The sequence below is a fragment of the Callionymus lyra genome, chromosome 3 (assembly GCF_982586985.1).
Source record: "Callionymus lyra chromosome 3, fCalLyr1.hap1.1, whole genome shotgun sequence".
Lineage (NCBI taxonomy): Eukaryota > Metazoa > Chordata > Actinopteri > Syngnathiformes > Callionymidae > Callionymus > Callionymus lyra.
Genome location: NC_141820.1, coordinates 14,449,092 through 14,475,082, shown reverse-complemented (window position 1 = coordinate 14,475,082; position 25,991 = coordinate 14,449,092). Strand labels below are relative to the sequence as shown.

The 25,991-nt window shown below is 35.9% G+C and overlaps 1 protein-coding gene across 1 annotated transcript; it reads right to left on the bottom strand.

Annotated features, from left to right (window-relative positions):
- Positions 1–56: 56 nt before the first annotated feature.
- On the bottom strand, positions 57–16,713 carry pah (phenylalanine hydroxylase). Its single transcript, XM_087786558.1, has 13 exons — positions 16,606–16,713; positions 15,252–15,371; positions 9,725–9,908; positions 5,632–5,720; positions 5,016–5,083; positions 3,719–3,915; positions 3,511–3,646; positions 3,379–3,448; positions 3,248–3,304; positions 1,469–1,564; positions 957–1,090; positions 780–895; positions 57–386 (listed from the first exon to the last, which is right to left on the bottom strand). Exons 1-13 carry the CDS (start codon positions 16,672–16,674, stop codon positions 343–345), a joined length of 1,380 nt encoding a protein of 459 aa, XP_087642684.1. The 5' UTR covers positions 16,675–16,713; the 3' UTR covers positions 57–342.
- Positions 16,714–25,991: the final 9,278 nt, after the last annotated feature.

Genomic DNA, 25,991 nt, shown 5'->3' with positions numbered 1-25,991 from the left:
ATTTACTATATTAACTAAAACACTGTATTGACGACACAATAAAAAACAACGAATAGTTATTGTGATATATTTGATTTATTAATACAGCTCATGCAAGATAACAAGAAGTGAAAAAAGCTTTCAATTGCAGTCGTTCAGCTGATAAAATGCTTATTAATAATTTGAAAAATGTACATTATTACATATTGATAATCTCGATACACAAAACATAAAACACTCTATACTATAGGACTTCTATGTTAAAACAATGATACAGCATGCATATAGATTTTTAAAAGTAAGAAACGAAGATGTAAATATGTGTAAAGAAATTGGAATGATTCTTCTTTTTTTGCACGATGTTCACGGCAGTCTCCGTAGGGCTTCACATAACTTCGCCAATTCACCTGGAAAACAAAATGAAACATTTGTAAATATTACTCAGGTGAGAAACATTTCATATAACTTTATTTAAATACATATTACAACCTTAAAAAAAAACACAAGAAGGATCTGTCTCGCCTGCAGTTAATACACAACTCTGCATCGAGAATTCTGACCTGCTCTAGTAGAAGAACTCACATTTCTCCGATCCTTAAAACTCTTCACTGGCTGCCAGTTTCCTTTAGGATTTGGCCTTTTAGTGTTTTTAAATTTGTATGTATTTAAACTGTGTATTGCTTTTAATTGATAAAGCGTTTTGTGACCCTGGTCTAGAAAAGGCGCTTTACCAAATAACTTTTACTTACTGACTTAAGTCTGCTTAAGTAAGATTATAACTTGTGTGCGTGGAAACCTACTGTTGATACAGTCTGCCAGGTTGCTGAGCTGCTGGGTGTTGTCCAGAACCTCGATACTCTGGGTGTAGGCGTTGTAGCGCACCGCGAATGGTCGGGGAATCGTGGCGGCAAATTTCCTACAAACACAATCATGTTCAACCAACTATTTTATTCATTAAAACGAACATTTTTCCTCACCTGACTTTCTCTTTTCCGTCCTCGAAGCTTTCGGCGACGAAGTACACCGGTTGGTACTCGGTGATCGGGTATTTCTGAAGGCTAGTCTTTTCCGGGTCAAAGGACAGGACCTTGGGCTCGTCCGTCAGGCAGTACTGTAAGCAGGAAGTGTAGTGTGCGTCTGTTATTGTGAGTCAGCCGAGTGCACATCCTCCTGACGATGGCGCCCTGATGTAACTATGACCTTGATATTGCACCACTCGAACACCCCCCTGCTGGTCCCTCACATGCCGCATTGACCAGGTGACATATTAAACCCGATTCCGATCGGACCACTAACCCACTGCCTCCGAGGTGAACAGAACATCGTGACGTCATGACATACTTCGTAACACGTCGACGCTGCATTTGTTTCTGTTCATATTTTTAGATTCACGGTTGAGGTACTTTTTAAGCAAAAGATATCTCCTTCATTTTTGATGGTTCACGACTGACAGAGTATTCTATTACACTTCCTACACATCCTCTCTTACCGTCAACTCTCCGAAGGATGAGAGCAGGCCGGCGCCGTAAGCCTTGATCTCCGAGCCCTGCTTACACAACCCGAACTCCACGGTGAACCAGTACACCTGCAGAACACAAGAGAGATTCTTATTTAACAGTTATTACTGCTATTTACAGCCTTATTCAACAGTTAATACTACTATTTACAACCTTATTTAACAGTTATTACTGCTATTTACAAGCTTATTTAACAGTTATTACTGCTATTTACAAGCTTATTTAACAGTTAATACTACTATTTACAACCTTATTTAACAGTTATTACTGCTATTTACAAGCTTATTTAACAGTTAATACTACTATTTACAACCTTATTTAACAGTTATTACTGCTATTTACAAGCTTATTTAACAGTTAATACTACTATTTACAAGCTTATTCAACAGTTATTACTACTAATTACAAGCTTAGTCAACAGTTAATACTATTATTTACAACCTCATTTAACAGTTTATACTACTATTTACAACTTCATTTAACAGTTTATACTATTTACAACCTTATTTAACAGTTAATACTACTATTTACAAGCTTATTTAACAGTTAATACTACTATTTTCAAGCTTATTTAACAGTAATACTACTATTTACAAGCTTATTTAACAGTTAATACTACTATTTACAAGATTATTTAACATTTAATAGTACTATTGACAAACCTATTTAACAGTTAATACTTCAATTTATAAGCTTATTTAACAGTTAATACTATTATTTATAAGCTTATTTAACAGTTAATACTACTATTTACAAGTTTATTTAACAGTTAATACTTCTATTTACAACCTTATTTAACAGTTATTACTACTATTTACAACTTCATTTAACAGTTTATACTATTTACAAACTTATTTAACAGTTAATACTACTATTTACAAGCTTATTTAACAGTTAATACTACTATTTTCAAGCTTATTTAACAGTAATACTACTATTTACAAGCTTATTTAACAGTTAATACTACTATTTACAAGATTATTTAACATTTAATAGTACTATTGACAAACCTATTTAACAGTTAATACTTCAATTTATAAGCTTATTTAACAGTTAATACTATTATTTATAAGCTTATTTAACAGTTAATACTACTATTTACAAGTTTATTTAACAGTTAATACTACTATTTATAAGCTTATTTAACAGTTATTACTACTATTTACAAGTTTATTCAACAGTTAATACTACTATTAACAAACCTATTTAACAGTTAATACTACTATTTACAAGCTTATTTAACAGTTAATACTACTATTAACAAACCTATTTAACAGTTAATACTACTATTTACAAGCTTATTTAACAGTTAATACTACTATTGACAAACTTATTTAACAGTTTATACTACTATTTTCTGTACCTTCTCATGTTTGCTGTAAACTTAATGTCCCGAAAGAGATCTCCAGAGGGATTTAATAACACTAGCTATACAACTGAGGACGAGAGGATACAGTCGACTCCAGCAGCTTTTAAAACTAATGTTTGGACATATTTTGGTTTCAAAACAAATGAAACAGTTACGACTTCGTCAAGAGTCATGTGCTCTGTAAATACTGCAACACCAGAGTCAAGTACTCGGACAATACTACAAATATACTCTTGTTACTACAGCAGCACAATATATTGCAACACCGAAATGATCTTGTATTGTCCACAGAGTTCTTTCTGTTTGAATAAGACCCATGAAAACGTGTGAAACTCTTAAGAATTTCATACACACTCATAGATCGTAGAAAAATCTTGCTTACAGTGGCCAGTTTCTCGATGTACTCATCAGGAGCCCCGAGGGACGCCAGACCGATCTCCTGTTAAAAGACGAAAAAAGTCAAACGATAGTAAACGACGACCTCTGATGCGTAGAGATTTAAACCTTCTGTACCTGGGAGAACTGGGCAAAACTTTGGTCGGCAAACAGAGGGACGTGTCCCAGCAGCTCGTGGCAGATGTCCCTGGAAAAGACAAGAGATGTAGCTCGACACAAAGTCTTGACCAGAAGAGATCCAGCACTCACGGTTCGGGTGTGTAGGTGGGCCGGGAGCTGTGGCGAATGTACTGCGTGGAATGGAAAACCCGGAAAGCCAGACCGGCAAGGAAGTCCCTGGAGGACAGCAAACCCGCGACCGGGCGCAGACGGAACCCTGTACACGCTGCAGAGGGTACAGTTTTTTTTTAGTTGAGTCGGCCCGTTATTATTTGGACTCCTCGGTCCAGAGACTTACACTGCAGGAAGCGGGACACGTCCTCCAGCTGGGGGACGTTGTCCTGTCTGTAGCCGCAGTATTTCTCCAGCAGGGGGAAAACTCTGTTGTGCTCGCGGCAGGCGTGGGTCGGGTACAGGGTCTTGAGCTCTTTGAACACGACGCCCCATGTGGCCTTTTCCTCCTCCGTGTACTCCACTCTGGGGATGATCTGACCGCTGAAGACAACACGTGTGGTCAGACTCCAGTTTGAAATGTGTCGCATCAGTGTCTCATCAAATGAACAGTTGAAGATTGTTTGATTATAGTTGAAAATTTTTTGAATATAGTTGAAAATTGTTTGAATATAGTTGAAAATTCTTTGATTATAGTTGAAAATTGTTTGATTATAGTTGAAAATAGTTTGATTATAGTTGAAAATTGTTTGATTTTAGTTGGATATTGTTTGATTATAGTTGAAAATAGTTTGATTATAGTTGAAAATAGTTTGATTATAGTTGAAAATTGTTTGATTTTAGTTGGATATTGTTTGATTATAGTTGGATATTGTTTGATTATAGTTGAAAATTGTTTGATTTTAGTTGAAAATTCTTTGATTATAGTTGAAAATTGTTTGATTATAGTTGAAAATTGTTTGATTATAGTTGAAAATAGTTTGATTATAGTTGAAAATAGTTTGATTATAGTTGAAAATTGTTTGATTTTAGTTGAAAATAGTTTGATTTTAGTTGAAAATTGTTTGATTACAGTCGAAAACTGTTTGATTAAAGTTGAAAATTGTTTGATTACAGTTGAAAGTTGTTCAATTATAGTCGAAAATAGTTTGATTTCAGTTGAAAAATATTTGATTATAGTTAAAAATAGTTCGATCACAGTTGAAAATTGTTTGATAACAGTTGAAAAATGTTTGATTATAGTTTAATAATTGTTGAAAGTTGTTCAATTATAGTCTAAAATTGTTTGATCACAGTTAAAAATTGTTCGATCACAGTTGAAAATTGTTCGATTACAGTTAAAATTGTTTGATAACAGTTGAAAATTTTTTGATTATAGTTTAATTGTTTGATAATTGTTGAACGTTGTTCAATTATAGTCGAAAAAGTTTGATTTCAGTTAAAAAATATTTGATTATAGTTGAAAATAGTTTGATTATAGTTGAAAAATGTTCGATTATAGTTAAAAATTGGATTATTCTGTAAAGACTTGCCACAATAGAACAACGACTGTTGTTCAGAGAAAGAAAAGTACCACTTTTTGTAGAATAAAACCATGTAAATATACATTAAAATTTGAGATCTTTCTCTTTTGTGATATTTACTGTCTGTAGTTGTAGGCGATGTCTGCGAACTCCTTCCTCCGGGCCCTGTACACAGGATCAGTGAAGCCCTGGACACACACACACACACACACACACACACACACACACACAGACACACAGTCACACACACACACACACACACACACAAACACACAAAGAAAGGCAGATGAGATCATATGAACAGGCCAAAATCAAAGCAAGACAATCCTGTGCTCGGGCCGGGCCTCTGACAACGTGACGCTCTGGTCTAGTGCTGCGAGTGCACAGGTCCATATTCTAATCAAGCCTTTGTAGAGCGTTCTCCAGCTGACCATCAATGGTCTCTCTTTAATGGTGATGGCAATTATCTATAATTACAGGAGCTCAATTAAAGCAATGACATCCACTTCTATTCCATTCAAACTTAGCATGAAAAAGGACAGACGAGTGCAGCCGCCCTTTCATGACCAGCGTGGGCATGGCTGCACACACACACACACACACACACACACACACACACACACACACACACACACACACACACACACACACACACACACACACACACACACACACACACACACACACACACACACACACTCGGGGAGCAGGATGTTGCTCATGATTCATGACTAACCGGGTGATCACTTTCCAGCTCTGATCCGTAGCTGAGGATTTGGTTAGCGAAGCGATCCAAGTCCTGGATGTCGTTGGGAAACCAAGGCACTGAGAAGTAGCAGAATTGTACAAACATGTTAGCATATTTTCATGTTAGCATATTGTCATGTTGGCATATTGTCATGCTAGCATATTGTCATGTTGGCATATTGTCATGTTAGCATATTGTCATGATAGCATATTGTCATGTTAGCCTACTATCATGTTAGCCTACTATCATGATAGCATATTGTCATGTTAGCATATTGTCATGTTAGCATACTATCATGATAGCATATTGTCATGTTAGCATATTGTCAAGTTGGCATATTGTCATGATAGCATATTGTCATGTTGGCATATTGTCATGTTGGCATATTGTCATGTAAGCATTTTGTCATGTTAGCATATTGTCATGATAGCATATTTTCATGTTAGCATATTGTCATGTTGGCATATTGTCATGTTAGCATATCGTCACGTAAGCATTTTGTCATGATAGCATATTGTCATGTTAGCATATTGTCATGTTGGCATATTGTCATGTTAGCATATTGTCATGTTAGCATATTGTCAAGTTGGCATATTGTCATGATAGCATATTGTCATGTTGGCATTTTTTTTTTTTTATTAGAATCCCTTATTATGTCAGCATATTGTCATGTCAGCATATTGTCATGTTATCATATTGTCATGTTAGCATATTATCATGTTAACATATTTTCATGTCAGCATATTGTCATGTTAACATATTGTCATGTCAGCATATTTTCATGTTAGCATATTGTCATGTTAGCATATTGTCATGATAGTATATTGTCATGTTAGCATATTGTCATGTTAGCATATTGTCATGATAGTATATTGTCATGTTAGCATATTGTCATGTTAGCATATTTTCATGATAGCATATTGTCATGATAGTATATTGTCATTTTGGCATATTGTCATATTAGCATATTGTCATGATAGTATATTGTTATTTTGGCATATTGTCATGTTAGCATATTATCATGTTAGCATATTGTCATCTCAGCATATTGTCATGTTAGCATAATATCATGATAGCATATTGTCATGTTAGCATATTGTCATGTTGGCATATTGTCATGTTAGCATATTGTCATGATAGCATATTGTCATGTTAGCATATTGTCATGTTGGCATATTGTCATGTAAGCATTTTGTCATGTTAGCATATTGTCATGATAGCATATTGTCATGTTAGCATATTGTCATGTTGGCATATTGTCATGTAAGCATTTTGTCATGTTAGCATATTGTCATGATAGCATATTGTCATGTTAGCATATTGTCATGTTGGCATATTGTCATGATAGCATATTGTCATGTTAGCATATTGTCATGTTGGCATATTGTCATGTTAGCATAATATCATGATAGCATATTGTCATGTAAGCATTTTGTCATGTTAGCATTTTGTCATGTTAGCATATTGTCATGATAGCATATTTTCATGTTGGCATATTGTCAATTTCCAACATTGTTAAACAACAAGTATACTAATGTAAAAAGACAAATAATCAAGAGGAAACCGTAAAGTATTTGTGTTTCCGTATTTTTATTTCGGCAATTTGGTTGGTTGGTTTCACATTTATTATTATAATTATTATTATAGTCAAAATATTATTATGCTTTATTTGTTTCAACCATTAAACATATCACGTCTTAAAATAAAATGCAACTGCAAATGAAACTTATTTTTAAGCTTTTTTTTGTTTATTTTATATTCTGGTGTTGGTTGTGTTAAACAAAGTATTCTCTTAGTGTTCATTATAATCCTTTAAGTCTTTAAAATATATTTTTTTATCTCAATTTAAAATATAAAATATAAAATAATTTAAAAGTTAATTTGCCCAGGGGTGATTTTGTTTGTTTGTTTGTTTCTGAATCATGTAAACAACCTTTTAAAACGAATATTCTGACATTTTAAAATCAAATTGCCGATAACTTAGAGTCCTCGTAGATCAGGACACAGTTCACGTTGAAGGTCAAAGTGTCTTCTTGATATAAATCTGAAGCCGTCACATGATGGTGTCTGCGCCGTGTGTGTCCGAGACGCCGCGACACTCGACAACAGCGGCACAAACAAAAAGGTCTTGTTCTCGACACGTTGGATTTATGTCGCAGACGGACCGTCATCAATCCACATTTCTCCAGAGTGTGGTCCGGCCTCAGGCGACGCCGTGACAGCGCGTCCTCGCCAGCCTCCTTCATAAACAGGCCGTCTCCAAAACAGGCCATAAATATCCCGTCATCCACTTGACCCCGAAACCGGGGGCCACCCGGGGTCAGAGGAGGAGCCCCGGTGGCCCTCGCTAGAGGGGACACTCGCCCCCTCTGTTCCAACGGGGCCTGTTTGTCCTCAGTAGCTAAACTAATGTCATTGTGGAAACAACTAATAAAGGGGTCAAGTTTTAGTCAAGAAGCCAACATGGCGACACTGACTCTGCATTAGCGCGTCTGTCTGGAGCGTCTTGATGATGAATGTCTCTTGTGTTTGACGCTCGTCTCTGTCCTGCAGTAACACCCACATAACATAGAGTTAAAGGGGGTCGAAACTAGAACAATTGTAAAATGTAAAATGTATTTATTTAACTGGTCTCTTTTAATAGAAGCTTTGACAATGGCCATATTATTATGAATTCTTATTTTAATTAATTAAATTTCCCCTTTGTCCCATTCATATTTATTAAGACTCTTGTTTTATACTTTATTTTCTGTCTAATTTCGTTTGGATGTACATGTTTGTGTATGTATATAATATATATAACATATATGTTTGTATTCAAGACAGTCAAACGAACTTTATTTTGATGTTTTCTATGGAGAAGATCGTTGTAATCCGAATATTAAAAAGGTAGAATTGGAGAAATGTTTTCACCTTTTGTGAAATTTTGAGAAAAAAAAAAGAAATATTTTTAAGTTTTGAATAGTTGTTTTTTAGTTGTTTTTTTTTTGTAAAAAACTAAATTCAATAATTTCTTTATTATATATATATTTATATATATAGTTAAATCACATCATTTTTATATTGAAAGGTAACATTGTTAAAATGTTGATAACCTTTTTGAAAAAAATAAAATAAAATAGAATTTAATAGTTATTTTTTGCAAATAATTAAATTGAATAATTTAAATTAAACATTTTTATATTAAAAGGTTGGTTTTCAATTCATAATTGAATCAAACCATTTTTTATTGAAAAGTTGAATGTGTTGTTGATTGAACAATCGGATTAATATATATACAGTATATATATATATATATATATATATATATATATATATATATATACTGTATATATTAAAAGGTATAATTGAAAAAAAATGAGATGTTAAAGCATTTTTTTTTTTTTAAATAGTTAAACTCAATTTCTAAATTTACAAGTTGAATAGTTTTTGTTTTTTTTAACAATTAAATAAGAAAATATGTATTGAAAAGTTGAATTGTAAATATGTTGAAACCTTTTCTACATTATCACGTTTGTTTTCAAGCATTGATTTTTTTTGTTGTTGTAAATAATTGAATTCAATAATTTCTATATTTAAAGGTTGAATTATTTTCTTTTTTTTTTAAATTGAATAATTGAATTCAATCATATTTAAATGAAGAAGTAGAATTTGTTTGTTTACAGATTGTGTCATATTCCAATTCCAATAATTCAAAAAGTAAATGTTCTGATTTCACTGATTTATTTCCTGAACTTGTCATTTAACACTTAAATACAAACATGTTTAGATGATTTTTTGGGGAGATTTACTTACCCCTTGTGTCGTCTCTGGGTCAAGATGAACGACCTCCACCGCTGCATATGTATTTATGGAAGCCGTGGAGGTCGTTCACCTTGACCCAGAGACGACACATGCGATACCTCAAACATCTACATACGTTTACAGGCCTCCGGGTCACCTTGACCCTGAGATAACACAAGGGTTAAAATCAAAATATTTTGTGAGTCCATACTTGAGTTAAAGAAAATATTGTTGATCGTTTTTAAAAAGTCACTTATGAGAAGAAGTTTGCTAAATATTGTACTGTAATGACACTGACCCGTGTCCTTCTCTTTGTTGCGCGACAGCTCGTGGACGTGTCCGCTGATCTCCGTTCCCAAGCCGGCGATGACCTCGTCCAGGGCCTGCGAGCAGGTGGAGTCCACGTTGATGAAGAACTCGAACTGGTCCTTGTTGTTCCGGGACGGACGAGACTCGATGTGGGTCAGATTGATGCCCTTGTCCTGTCCATGACATCGTCCAAAGTGAGTGTTTTATCAACTTTTTTATCACACACAAACACAAGAACAATCTCTGAAAGAAGAACTAGTAGTCGCAGTACCTCTTCTCGCCACCAGAGGCTGCCGTTTGACCGCGAAAACTCACTGTGACGCCACACAAACCCAGCTTCTTTTTCTTTTTCTTTTTAAACCAAATATCAGTGACTTTTTAACTTTGTCTTCTTATTGTAAACATCATTAAAAGTATAATTATATATATAAAAAAATCTGGATGAGGTTTTAACAAATATTTATTTAGTCCCATTAACATTCATCAGAGACTCGCCAATCCTTGTTTCATGGTCAAGTCATGGGTCATGCCGGGCCTGACTCACCGACGGGTCAGAGTCCAGGGATGTTACTCACCTTGCGTAATAAAACACAACCCCGCACGGACCTCTGAGTAAATAATAACAGATGCTGGTGTGTTTTGCATCACGTAGTCCATGAGCAAAACATTTCAAGATTCGAGGGGTGGAAGCGGGAGGATGTTTTTCTGGCTCCGTGATTGGCTGAGCAGAAGAGGAAGCTGTGAGGTGGCATGTCCTATTTTCTCATCATTTTACCCACGTCAGTTTCCTCTGTGGCTATGGTGCTCTTTTTTGGGGGTTTTATTGTATAAAAATATAAAAATAAAAAGATAAATTCAGCCCAGTTTTGACAGATCTTATTACTTCACTTATATTATAAAATTAATAAATATATATTTTAAATTATTATTACGTTTATTTATTTGAATGAAATTGTTTTATTGAAATGTTGACTTCTTTGTTGAAATTGAGATAATTTTTGTATTGTATTTTTTATTACTTAAACTTAATAAACTTCATGATAAACGTTTTATTCATTTTTTTTTTTAAATCTTCCATTAAAATTCAACCATTTCAGTATCAAAAAATGATTGAATTGAACAAAAAAAACAAAACTAATTCAACCTTTTAATAAATACATTATTGGATTCAATTATTTTCCAAAAAATGTTCAATGCTAAAAAAAACTGTCTAATAACCTGATGGTCCTTCAGTTTGCAAACTAGCTAAAAACGAGGAAAAGATATTTCAATAAAACCTCAGAAATAGAAACAGAGGTAATTACCTTTGAAGGTTTTATCGTGTACTGGCTCACAGGCTCTATTTAAGCAGCTCTACATGTGATTTAAAAAATAAAAATGTGATTATTACCTCATGATTCTTTTTTTTTACCACATTATTTGGATTGGGCATCATGTGACCATTAAACAGATTAATGCTAGTGGGTCAGAGATGGCTGTTGCATTTATTTCCATTATGACTTAAGTCCTGAAAGGAATTTCTTTAATGCTACAACAATAACAACAACAACAACAGATGTGGAATGTGGAGGCAGAGCTAGAGGTGGTCTGACCCCTGCAATTACACAGTTACTACAGTGGGGGCAACATCTTAGTTCACTCTTCCGTCGTTCTGCTTTAAAGGACTCGCATGTTTCAAATGTTTTTTCTCTCCAAGATGCAGTAAAGTCTCTCATCATGACAGTGTTTTGAAGTTGTTACCTTATTAACTTCTCCCCCCGTCTGAAATCTCGGCAAACAAGAGGTTACATGAGTGGAGGTCATTATTATATAATAATGGCTTCACTCATCCTCCTTTTTAGCTCTAATCACGCCCCGCTTTGTTTATACAACGAGTCCCTTGGAGGTGGATACTTCCTGGATTGATGACTTGCAGTGACCAATCACCGCAGAGTGCATGTGGTTATGGTGAACAAGATTTCATCTCCAGAAAGTGTTTTCAGTGGGCGGGGCTTAAGATCATTTTATAATGTGAATATTTCAATTAAAAGAGAGTTTTGTACAAACAAATACTCATGAGTACAATAGAGTCCAATATCTATTTAAGACACACTTACATCAACGCATAAGTTGACCTTTAAGATGAAGAGCAAAAAAGTTATAACTTTTTATATCCCAGCATGCACTGAATCCCTAAAATATATCAGCCATGTGACCTCAGTAACAAAATGTGTTCACAGTTCGTGACAATAAATGTCCTTGAAAAGGTTGTTCGACTGAGTGTATTGTAAGAAAAGACGTTCAGTCGCTTGAATCAAACGCCTCAGGCTTAGCGTCCAAGATCTGGGTTCATGTCAGGGATCAGATTTACTACAGGCACCGAGCGCTCATGCACATGACGAGCGTTCAGCCCAGTCACATGCAGCGCAAATGGTACCACTAGTTCAAATAGTTGAAATAGTTCAAGTTGTGTAAGAAGCATTAAGCCACATCTGGGAATAGTTTCCATAAATCCATAGAATGATCTGGAAAAGTGAAGTGGTTTTATTCTTGAGTAATTGAGAGAGAAAGAATGGTATTTGTTCTAGAGGTCAGCTGTGGTGGTCGACGAGGGGTCAGAAGTTAAAAAGTTGTTCGCGTCGTAGACGGATAAACAAACCAATCCTCGCTTCTCTTGCTTTTTTTTTGGCAACATCTCAATCCGTCCCTTTGGATAATCATTGATCGCGTCTGAGCGTTTTCGCAACTCCTACGTAACCAGAGGTCGATCAAGTCAGTCAGTATTAAGGTCACCCAAACAACAAACAATATATTAAAAGAGAAGATCTGTTTTCTACTAAATGATGGTAATAAATGCCAAGTTAATCTCAATAAAGTCGATATAAAAGTTTCGTGTCAACCAATATTTACTCTTTTCTAATCTAAAGCCTTAGATCTGTTGTTTGAAGCATTTTAAGAGGTGGTTTTTCTTTCATAAGAGATTATTGTGTAAGAAACTCTTCTTAATTCCAACAGTTGTCCTTAATTGTCCACATCAAATTCATTCGGCACGTCAGCGAAGTCATACTTTTGCTGCCTTGATCCAGATAAGTGTCTCTAAATCCTTTTGCTTCGTGTTCCTTTCATCCACCTCGACCCAGGACATCCATTTCTATCGTTCATCCTCCAATATTTCTCCACTATCTCTTTCTCCCTGTGACTTACTTTGTCTTCGACAATTTATACGCTTGTCAAACCTGAGTGTCTTCAACTCTTAACCTGCACCTTAACTCTCACTGTACAATCTGCAAACATCATGGTCCTTCTTGAAGTAACCACACATCCTTAAAGATCAAATATCGTGTTGATTTAAGTGTGTCTTAAAAAGACGTGTGACTCTGTTGTATCATCAGTGTCTGTTTGTACAAAAAACACCCTTTTCATTTAAATATTTACATTAGAAAATGTACTTAAGCTCCGCCTACTGGCAACACTGTTATTCTGGAGGTCAAACATGGAGGTGTGTCACCGTGCATCATCAATCCCAGGAAGTCTCCACCTCCAAGGGACTCGTTGTATAAACAAAGTGAGGTGTGATTACAGCTGGCTGGAGGAGGAGTGAAGCCATTATTACATCATAATGGACTCTGTTTTCGTAACCTCTTGTTCGCCCAGATTTCAGACGGCGGAGAACTTTATATGGTCTTGATGAGAGACTTACTGCATCTTGGTGAGAAAAACATTTGAAACATATGAGTCAGGAGAGTTGTTTTTTTTACATCAGTTTGAACCTGGATTTGTTTCCGGGTCACCTTGACCCAGGGACAACATAAGGATTAATATAGTTAAGGGGTGTAATTCAGAAAATCCATCCCCAAAACAAGCACAATATATATATTTTTAATTTTATTATCAATTCTCAACTCTTGTTAATATCACTCAATGAATATATCTGTGAAAGTACTTTTTGGTTTATATTGGTTTACCATCTACTGCATGTACTACTCAACACAATATCCCCTAAACCTTGAGGCAAACCCATCAAGCTTCTTCAAAGAAGGAAATTAAATGAGCTTCTGCCTTGAAAAAATAATTTGTTACGCAGTTTATTTCAAAATGACAGGTCAATTTATGTAAAAATGTTTAAATTGTTCCAAAAGAATTGAATCCAAAATTAAGATCAATTATTTGCTCTGGATCGAGGGAGAAGAAAGCAGTTCTTTTAGTGGTTTGGTTGGTTGTGAAGTAGGTTTAAATCTCCGTGGAATGTTTCGCCGGTGCTCTATGAGGTCGTCGAACATCATTTTCGTGGAAAAGGAGGCACGAGGAACAATATCTGATTAAATTTATCCTCAGTGCCATTAGTGTGAAGAGTGTATCCAGTGTGCCCGTGAGTTATCTTCTCCCCTGAATGATTTCATGACCCGCTTGGCATTTAGCATTCTTTTTTTTTCTTCTGAAGATTTCCTGGCGTGTTTGTGTAACGATTACGTACGAATCCGAACATGAACTCGTTTTCACGGTTGTGACTTGAAGATTTTCAGTTTGACTGACAGTTTTCGAATAAAATTTCTACCTAAATACCAGCGAGAATTCTGACCCGCTCTAGTAGAATAACTCACATTTCTCCGATCCTTAAATCTCTTCACTGGCTCAATTTTGGTCTAAAATACACACATTAAACATGTTCTTAAAAATATAGTCTTGGCCTTAATTCGTAAGCGCTCCGGTTACAAATCGCACACGCCCCCATTTAGCCCCCAAATGGTACTGGCAGAACATAACTCACTCATTTACAATTGACACAATTTTGCCCCGAAAACTATACTGGCAGGATCTACACCGTTCAAATTGACAATTTATAGAAAAAAGTAAATAAAAGTAAATAATTAGTGAATCATTCAGTAATAAAGTAGTTTTATTACTTTATATTTTAGAAAAAATACTTTTCTTTTTCAATTTTGCCGTAAATCAAGAACCTTTTCCGAACCACGGACCGGTTTAATGTCGGCATTATATTCACAGGCCTTTAGATACAAATAAATCATAGATTTTCTCTCACTTTCACTTGTTTACAGGTTAATTTTCTGACAAAAATCTTCACTGGAACGAGTGTCTTGACGTGTCGAGAGTCACTGGTTGATGTTACTTCAGACAAAACTTATGTCAGACCATAATAATCAATAGAAGAAAAAAACAGATGAATATCATTTCTGTCCTTTCAGTCACGAATGCTTCAGTCCGATAAACGAAATCTACCTTCAGTAAATTGATGTTTCGATGAATGAAAATCGGGAAACGTAGGATCTGACAAGACACTTCACGATGTGTAGGAAGAGCATCTGACTCGGCTCAGCAGCTCGGTCCGTAAACATTCCTTAAGCGGTTGTTAAAAGCAGATGTGGCTGGTTTTAATTTTCCGCACTGAAACTTCAAACCCTTTAAGTCACGGTGCTAACCATAAAACGTGTTCTTTAAACACCCGGCGGGAGCTTGTCGTGTCATCATACGTGTGATGAGTGGATGGTAAAAAAGGTTGTTGTTTTCGGTTGGTTTACCTCGAAGAGCCGCAGAGCTTTGGCCAAAGCGCCGACTCCTTCCTTCAGCGAGAAGATGCAGGAGATGATCTCCGACTTGTTGCTGGTCTCTTCCTCCAGATACATGGAGCCTCGTCTTTTCTGAGGGAGGAGAGGAAAGTAGATGGATATTGTTCTCTCGGGGGAAATTCCTTTGGTGAATAAAGGAATTACGCACTTGCTTAGATGATGTTTGTCATACTTTCATAATGACACGCTAACTTGCTAGTGTTGCTAACTGTTAGCGGCCAACCTTAGTCGGTTAGCTTGTTTGCTAGCATGGTAAGCATCACCGCGACATAACCGCTGAAAAAACTGAAGAATTATTCACTTTTGTAGTAAATGCGTGTATTAAAGCGAAAACTTCGCCTTATAAACGAAATCTATTTAAAAGGTTTTGAAGGTTTTGGCTTCATTCGTTTCATTAAAAGCAAATATAATCGAGAAATCGTTACCTCTCTTGATGTGTTTTGTGTGGCTTTTAATATAATATATAACTGTCTCTCAATAAACTAAAACAGTAAAATTATGTAATGTAAAAACAAAATGTACAGATCAGACTTTTATTGAGTATTGTTTTGATTGTTTAGGCGCCTTGTGACCCTGGTCTGGAAAGGCGCTATATAAATATAAATGACTTACTTAGGGATGGATGGATGTAACATTTACTTAGATCTGAGCCAACTTTAACTCGTCATCTAATATAAAACAATGTAAACTATTCAGATGTTATGATTGTCATGCTATCAATTCGAGTACATTACACGGGTGAATGGTCATGTCACACTGGCTCATGATCAATTTTAACTGTGTTAATTTAAAATAAATGCATTAGTTTAACTGCTTTTTCCCTTTCATTTTTAGATGTATAACTACTTTACCCAATCGCTGCATTTTCTGCTATCATGATGATTTGATCATGGATATTTATTATATATAATATAGAAGTGCAACGTGACTTAAATCAACATTTCTGATGGTAATATTGCAGTAGTATTTAAAAAAAAACTTTTATTCACACCAGTTTAACAGAGGACGAAGAATGAAGTAGCTTTTGTGATATTTTCACCCTTTTTATTTTTGGGATTTCACTAGAAAAACCCACATTTTGTTTTCCTCCTAAAAGTATCATCAGCTGTTTTTCTCTCTCCATCAAGTTCTATTCACACCTTTTGTTTCTATTGACACTGCTAGAACATTCCATGGTAACTTCAACAATAAAATATCACAACCACCTTCTACAAAAAGTATCAGTTACACACATGCCATTGATCACAATTTATTTGTATTTTTTTAACTGAAAAAACCAAACAAAAAAGGATTTGATGAATATTACCCGAGTGCCCAGCTCTGGCTCTCCATTAGCCACGTGGTTTCCATTGACTCTCTTATAGACGGCGTCCATCTCTGCGCAGGTATGTGTCGGTCTGTGTGGATCTGTGGGTCGGATCCCGACTCCCTCTGCTTATTTAAAGCCAGACCACGTGACACCACACCCCCCTTTCTGCATCATCATGTCATGGGACTGGACTGCAGTTCCCCCTGTGTGGGTTCCTATTATTTTCACATTTGGATTTTGGACATTTGCTGATGATTTGTTGAGGATTAGAGCGACAGCTGTTCTGATATAGGAACCGGGAGAGTGAATATAAAATTATTTTAGCCTTTTGTAGAAAAATCAATTGTTAAAAAAAGTGATTTTTCTCTTTTCTTTAACTATTTTGAAAGAATGTATCACCTTCATTCTTTGGTAGCGACGAGCTCTACTTTTTTTCTACTCATTTTCGTCATCATTTTAAATAAATATTTACCGGTGTTAAAAATTAAATCCACATGGTCAAGCCCTGTTGCACATGTTCTCGAGGGAGGAGTTACATTTTGTTTCCAGGTTATTGCTTCAAGTTTTTGTGACTTTGTGACGTTCAAAGTTCAGATCTATGAGGTCAGTGACGCTTGACTTTGAGGGGGGGGGGAACAAAAACAGGTACAAGTCGAACCATTTCGATTGAGTTGAGTTCGATTACTCCTGTTTGGAAACGGTTCCACTTGTACCTGTTTTGTTTCAAAACCTCCCTCGGACCAAAGCTGACTCAATACATTTTAGCGATTAAAGGTTTTTAATTTTAATTGTTGGTAGATTTTTGTTGAAAATAGATTGAGACGATGAAATGAAGTGAAGATTTTCAACAGTTTTATTCGTCAATAAATGAAATTTGTCTCATAAATTGAAGGTTCAGATCCTTAGTTCATATGAAAGTTTTATAAAAAATACCATTTCTTGTGCATTTTTATCATCTATTTTATCTTTAATATCATCGTTGGGCCCCAAGACTTTTGGTTATATGTCGATAAAATTCACAGTTTTACTCAAGCGTTCTTATGACAATTGATTGTTTAAGCAGTTTGTGACCCTGGTCTGGAAAAGCGATCTATAAATATAAATGACTTACTTTCTTACTTACTATTCTCAAATTCTTAAAGTTAATTCCATGTTAACTGTTGAATGATATGGTTTAATGCCGAGAACTATTTCATTTATCTGATTAAAGCGTTCAAATTTATCGTCAGTACCATTAGTGTGAAGAGTGTATCCAGTGTGCCCGTGAGTTATCTTCTCCCCTGAATGATTTCAATACGACCCGCTTGGCATTTAGCATTATTTTTTTTTCTTCTGAAGATTTCCTGGCGCGTTTGTGCGCCGTGTCGGCTGAGACGATTACGTACGAATTCGAACATGAACTCGTTTTCACGGTTGTGACTTGAAGATTTTCAGTTCGACTGACAGTTTTACTCAAGCATTCTTATGAGAACTCCATGTATAATTGGCCCATATTCACCATTCTTAAAATCTTTTAAAATCTTTTAGTACCGAGAACTTGAGGGTATTTCATGAACTTTTGAGGGATGAGTAGCAATACTTGGTTCCTTAATGGTTTTTACATAAACCGTAGAAATCAGACTTTAAATCAACACAGATTTTGGTGATTTATTTTTTCGTTTTGGTCTTATTATTCGTAAATTTTGTTCTAAAATTAACTTTTCATGGTAAGATTTTCAGTTCGACTGACAGTTTTCGAATACAATTTTTACCTAAATCCCAGCGAGAATTCTGACCCGCTCTAGTAGAAGAACTCACGTTTCTCCAATCCTTAAATCTCTTCACTGGCTCAATTTTGGTCTAAAATACACACATTAAACATGTACTTAAAAATATAGTCTTGGCCTTAATTCGTAGCGCTCAGGTTTCAAAATTGCACACGCCCCCATTTAGCCCCCAAATGGTACTGGCAAAACAAAACTCACTCATTTACAATTGACACAATTTACAAGTCAGTAGATCCTTCAAACACACAGTGCGAGGAAGATCGTTCCAAAGCTTAGGGGCAACAGTCTGGAAGGATTTCTCTCCTCTGGTCCTGAACCGTGTTCAGGAACCATCAGTAGATTCTGATCCACAGACCTCAGAGCCCGAGCTGGGGTGTAAGGGTGGATCAGATCAGTGATGTAAGGAGGAGTCTGACCATGAATAGATCTGAAAGTAAGAACCAGAATTTTGAAGTTGGTTCTGAAAGAAACTGGAAGCCAGTGAAGAGTTTTAAGGATCAGGGAAATGTGAGTTCTTCTACTAGAGCGGGTCGGAATTCTCGCTGGGATTTAGGTAAAATATATCATATAATGAAAGTAGATAACCATTAATAATACAATATTGAATCCAATAGAAACAGATGCTTAAAGACATCGGTTACATCCGAAGCACATGGCAACACTGGTGACTGATTTTATGACTTGTGACTGATCTAAGAGAATAGAGTGATTGTAAAAAAAATGAGTAAGTAAGTAATTTATATTTGTAGAGCGCTTTTCCAGATGTTAGTAAAAATGTGATTTAGTTCATATGTGTGTAACACCGCCATCTCCAAAAGAAACTTGAAAAAAAAAGTTTTTTCATCAGCATCACCTGATAATTTAAATATCTGCCACACGAGGGCAGTACAGGTCTGTGCACAAGTACCTGTTGAACCAGACACACGTTTAGATGACAAAGAAAATGCACAAAAAACACACCACAATTTAGTTTATTTGTACTTTTTTTGGAATCTACAACTGAGTTTCTTGGTTCGGTGTAGTATTATTTTCAATGATAGCGAGTACAGTCGTAATATTTGCCGGTAAATGTAAAACTTTACCACCTTAATAGTGGCCTGAAGTGAGGAAAAGTAGCGACCCCTGTCGGTTGTTAAGAGTGAATTCAATTCGGTGCTGGACTTCATCACTGTTCCTGTCACAGAGTTTAAAGAAGCTTGTTTCACGTGTAATCTGCAACATGACAACAATAACATGAATAGACACAGACTATGGTTTGAATTAAGTATTTTATCGAATGGAAAACACTATATTTCGTCAGCGTTGTGTCTGTAAAACTGAATTAAAAAAGACAATGAAAAACAAAATATCATGGAAAAGCTCTGAATAGCAACTGGGAGAAGTTATGGGTCGAGTATTTCTAAGTATAACATCTTGAAATCCTCCTTAGTAGATAGATAGATAAACTTTATTGATCCCTCTAGAGGTTTTGTTTTTCCATCACACAACAGAAGATAGATTCAGAAAACAAGAAGAAGAAAGTGAATTAAAATGATGACAAGATGACACAGATGACACAATCTTAATCTAAAGAATATAGATCAAAGAAAAATAACAAATAAAAGGATACAAAGATTAACATGAAATATCATCTTTTTACTCCTGCCCCCAAACTCAGAATTATACAGTTTAATAGCAGGAGGAATGAATGAGTCCCTGAGTCTATTAGTGTTGCATCATGGGAGGAGCATTCGTTCACTCCATCTGCTTCTCTGCTCACTGATGACAGAAGTATGTGATAGACATGGTAAAAAATGTCATTAAAATGTTACGTAATTAGATTTTCAAGGGGGTCTTCAGCCCCCCTTGTGCCCCCCTATGAGCCCCTAAACAAAAACCCTGTCGTTATATTTAAAGGCTAGAAAAGAATAATACAATAACATAGTTATTTTCGACATGATATTTGACCTTGTGTCATAAATACGGTCAAACCGCACTTAGCCCGTAACACGTAGACAAACACGTATTTTTATATACAGCATAAAGAGATTTTTTAATGACTTATGATCAATATTTTTATGTTTTCATTCAAACGATTAATACTCCCCAAAAAAATACGGATTAAAAAAATTAAGTGGTTGTGATATTATAAAATAAATATAAATACAAAGTCAATTTGGCTTGTTTTAATATGTTGGAAACATTTGTACGTTTGAAAGAAAAGACCAATACAAAGTAAATTAAAATAATGATTGGGAATCCGGAAAAAAAAAAAGTATACATATTCAACGTCTGTACGGAAATATTTTGCATGACTTTGCATAGGAAAGTTTTGAAATAAAAATAAGTTTTAAACTGACCTCATGATGGTCAGTGTGACCCCGTAGACCACGCCCCGATTTGATCATGGTTTGGAGGTTAAGATAAAGTTAAAGGGAAATTTAAACCACCGTGAGTTTACGCACACAGATGCTGACGGGGGGTTCCCAGCGACGTTCACGGGTCTGGTGAGGATCCTAATGGTGTTTTCACGAGCCGTCGTTGATTAATGGACTAGTTGACGGACATCCTGCCAGTGTTGTGCACATGCTCCCTGGACCGCAGGGGAGCTGAAGAACTCAATATACACCGCATTGTTGAGAGGGTGAGGAAGAGAGAGGGAGAGGAGGAGGAGGAGGAGGGGAACAGCAAAAGAAAAAAGAAGCAGAGAAAGGAGTAAGAAAGTTCAGGCTTGAGAGTGAATAAGTTGGGGGGGTTGGTTGGGGCGTGCAGCCAGACACATGGGCCGTTCTCACTGGCAATAATGGAGGCTTTTCTCTGCTCCCTTAACCCTCTTGTCACACGCTGGGAATGTGCAGCCGCGTCCAGCCTGGTGCTCTCAGCAAACAAATACGAGTCGAATAATTGAATTTTACACACCCGAGGAAAAGTCAGGCCCGGACCTCGGGCCGCACGTGGTCCTGACACCAAGACTCCCAGGATCAGAGCTTCAGAGTCTGACGTCAAGAGTGTCTTGATCACACTTGTTGACTTTTTTTACTTGTCAAGAAGAGACCAACTTTCACTACTTTTTTCTCCTTCAAAATACATTCATAATGTAGATTTATTTTTGTATTTATATACATACAACATGATCAACAATTTTGACATATAGTGTTGAAAATCCTTCATATTAAGTTAACATATTTTTTCCCCAATGTTAAATTTAGTATTTTTATCATTTATTTAAAATGTATACAAAATATATAACATTAATAAACAATTTAAGTTTGTTAAAGTGTGGATAACCTGTTACAATTTATCCTCCTTTTTTTTTGTTTTATTTGGTCCTTAATATGTCTGTTTTTTTCTTGACTTTTTCCCATTAATTTACTTTTTTTACTTCATCCCTTCTTTATTTCCACTGAATTGAAATGTCTTGCTCAGTAACAAACCTGGACAAAGTTTGGCCCAATCATGTGGCTCTTGCCTTTTTATAACAAAAAAAATGTGTTCAAGTATATTTCTTTTTCATGTCTCTTGAAATGAAAGCAATAAAACAACTGTAATTAAGTGTATTTAAAAATATATATATATATCATATTTGGGTTTGACACGCACTAATATTTACGACCCGTCACTAAACCCAAAAAATCTTAATCAGTTCTCCCCGTTTCTCACTGTCTTTTTTTCTTTCGTGGCTAATGTATCTGATCCTATCTGGATGTCCTACGTTCTCTCGTGGAAAAAGAAGCAGCTCTTTGTTCACATAGTTTCAGAATAAAAGCCGATATTAAAAGTGACAAAACAAATTAATAAATAAACATGATTCATGTCAGAGCAGATTTTCTTATCTAAAATCTAAAATATCGATGGTGATCTTTATAGAGGATGAAGTAAAACATTGAAGGCATTTGTATGGCCTCTCACTGCTGCTGCTCATGTAAGTAAAGTATTTATAGAGCGCTTTTCTAGACCAGGGTTTAAACAGTGAAAAAATAACCAATAAAATAAATACTTAAAAGGTCAAGACAACACCGAGACGAACACGAGGGGCTCAGAAAAAGCAGAAAAAGGAAGAGCCTACACTAATAAAAATGTCTTAAGATGTTTCTTGATGCGTCAAGTTCTTTTTAAGACCTGGAAAAAAAAACCCTGGAAGACTTTATAAAAACACAATCAACAGCTGAATCAGCTGCTTTTGCTGCAAAGAGACAAGTAAATGAACTGAGTTTTTATCCTTAAATGCCCTTTAAAAATGTGCCTCAGATATTTGTAACTGTTTTACTTGATGTTCTTAAAGTTAACTCTTGTGTATAATCCTGTCATTTTAATGTGTAACTTTGCTGACTCTTGGCCAAAGAATCTCTTGAAGAATATGTTTTTAATCTCATGTGTTTTTTGCTGGTTAAATATTAGATAGAAATGAATCAGTAGATTAAATAAACTCACTGAATTGCGAGTTTGAATCACAAAAGAGTAACCTTTATTTTAATGTTTTCATGTTTACATTTCTCAAACGTTAAAGTTATTTTATCGATTTGTTCTGAGAAACGGCGTCCTTGGCGTGGGTATGTCCCGTCACAGTGCTTCTCTGATAAGATAAGAACACTCTCGCTAATTGCCTGCAGCGTGTGTCGGCGAAAACCTTCGGCTTCATCGGATCTTCTCCGGGGAACAAAGATTCCTTTGAGAAAGTATTACAAAGTTCTTGGGAGAATGAGCTTTACGGCTCAGCGCCGCGCACACAGGTGGAGCAGATAACAAATCCTGTCAGGTTTTCTCTGAACAACACGCGCCCCAGATTAGCTTGTTGTGCTTGTTTAAGAGGCTGATAAAAGGGGAACGTCCACACTCCGGACGGTCTTGTGGACGATGGGGGCGACCGGGTCACCGCCCTCACGCCTCGGTCGTCGCACGCACAAAAGGGTGTTGTTTCCGCCCCCGGCCGCCGTCGCCCTCGCCTGTCAATCACACTTGTTGGACGCAGTCTGAGGGCGAACGCCGCTCAGGTGAGCGCTGGAGTGTAGAGAAGCACTTCCTCTCCACGCCGCCGGAACATGTTCCGTCTAGAACGTCGCTCTGGAGTTTGCGTCGTTCGGTGTTGATCAAATAACTAAAAAAGAAAAAAGAACTGAAACAATCGGTTCAACTTCTGTGGTTCAAGAATATTTGTGGGTCATAGAGAATAAACTTGTGTATTGATCACTATAAGACGTTTTTTATTCAACATAGTCACCCATTTGTTGACTGTTCTAGTGATGCAGTTGTAAACTGAATTAACAAAGTAATAAAGTATTAGTTGTTTTTAACAGAGTTCCAGCAGCAGCAGCTATAAGCCATACAAGTGAAACTTATCTCATCCCTTATTGATTATATCAACATTACACAGCCCACCAGATGGTTGTCTTGGATAAAAAAATCAAAATAGATTAAAGTTCATATGGATATGATGCCATATTAAGATGATGAAGGAGGAAAAAACGTTCAGTAAATATGTATTTATTCGGCCCTGGAGCTTGACTGCTGCATGAAAGTACCAATTCTATGGGGCTATTTCTGTTGCAAAAGCTTTGTTAATGCGTGAAAGGATTTGCAAATATATATGTGTATCTCTACAGTGATTGTACAGACATTGTTTTCTTTTCGTTTAGTTTATTAGAAGAACGTACTCTCCTAATATTACTACCATTTGTTGGACTAGAAGAGAGATATAACATTGTATTCAGATAAAAGTTACAACGTTTATCACACCAAAGTCTCTTATTGAGACTAATTCCTAAATGTTCTTTACATCACAATAGGATTTTCAAAACAATCACGTAAAAATGAGAAGGATTACCGGGTCTTGAACCAGGAATCTTGAAGTTCCGTATAGTGTAGCAAGTAGCTAAACTAGCTGATGATGTAATCATGGTAAAATGCCATAGATTCGTTAGAAAAAATTGAATCAATTCCTGATACCACAATATCATTATTTCGTGGCCCCAACTCGGTATTTCCTGGACACAAATTCTCTCTTTTACCATGTCATGTCTGGGGCTCGTTCGTGTTTATGTCCATTTGAACTCTGTTCAGCTGCATAGCGGCGTATCCGCCCCCTACTGGCGGCTCGGTGTCATTGCAGCTAATGCGTTTGTTTACCAATCCTGTTACACAGTCACGGATTCGTGAACCGTGGCAGGACTGTTGCAAAAGTCACGTGCGCAAAAATAGCAGGTTTTTCTGTTTTTTCTTTTTGGAAGTTGTGCGAAGTGTATGATGCTTGACTTTCCAGTTTTTATATATTTGAGCATTTACTTGAATACCCGAATTACACATTTGTAAATTGAGTTACGCGTTTGTGGATCACTGTACGGATACATGTATATATTTGCAAATCCTTTCACGTCTTTACAAAGCTTTAACAACAGTAATAGCCCCATACTGTTGAAATATAAGTGATCCCAAAACATGATTACCCAAGGGCCCTTTTTTTTTTTATCCCAGATGGTGGGTCCGGCAGTTCCTGCCTCTGGATGTTTCCTGCTTTTTAGTCGCACTCCTTTTTTCACAATCACTCTATTCTCTCCTCCTGCGTGATCAGTCACAAATCATAAAATCAGTCACCAGTTTTGCCGTGTGCTTCGGCCGTAAGAGAAAAACCCTTCTATCGTTGAAGCATCTGTTTCTGTTGGATTCAATCTTTTATTATTCATTGTTATCTACATGCATTATATGATATATTTTACCAATATTCTATAAGACAAAACTTGCCCAAGCTATTGAGCAAGGCGTTTTAGTTGTTGTGAGGGTTCTTTGAGGAAAAAATAAAGGAGGGATAAAGAAAAAATGTGGTATAAATTCCCAATGAAACACGTATCAAGGACAAAATATTTATTTTTTATATATTTTTAAACTCCTTGTTTAAACAGTTTGGTTAATATAACATTTGTTCAGCTCTTTAAAAAAAAGAAAGGCATTTTTTTCTAGATTTCTCGAGGCTCTAGAAAATCCCTTTTTTATTTCGGCTAACACAGCCCCCCGAACCTGAGCTTTTTTTTTTTTCTAGTAAGTGTTCAGTTTTGACCATTTTTTTCTACTTTTCGTTTGGAAGAAATGTCTTTTTTTTCCCCCAAGATTCCCGAGGTTCTGCCAGACGCTGAACTTTGGTTATTTATCTTTTTTACAAGGGTTCAATTTTCAGTTTCTCAGATTGAAAAACTTTAAATTATGAGATTCTGGAAAATCTTGTTTTCAAACTTTTGGTACCATTTCTTTGTTTTTTCATCTGCATTTTCTTTTCTGGCGTGATCATAAATGTTCTCGGATTTTAAGAAAAGTCACATTTTTTAAATTGAAGGAAACATTGCTAAAATATTTTGACCCTTGTGTGACTGACTCTAAGTCAATGAGTTTAAGACAAACAGATTAATATTCAACCAAAAACACTATTAACTGCGAGTCAGTCGTACAACTGACTTGTGTTTAGAGCAGGAGAGGAAAAAAAAAGAAAGAAGTGTTTCTCATTGTATAGTTTTCATCACAGAGCAGAGCAAAGTGTTACTTTCATGGTTTGTTTCTGCTCTCGCTGTTGACTCAGCTTTTTCTAGTGTACAGTTGCAAACACTTTTAATGAGAAGGCTACGATTGACTGACATGTCTATACACACACACACA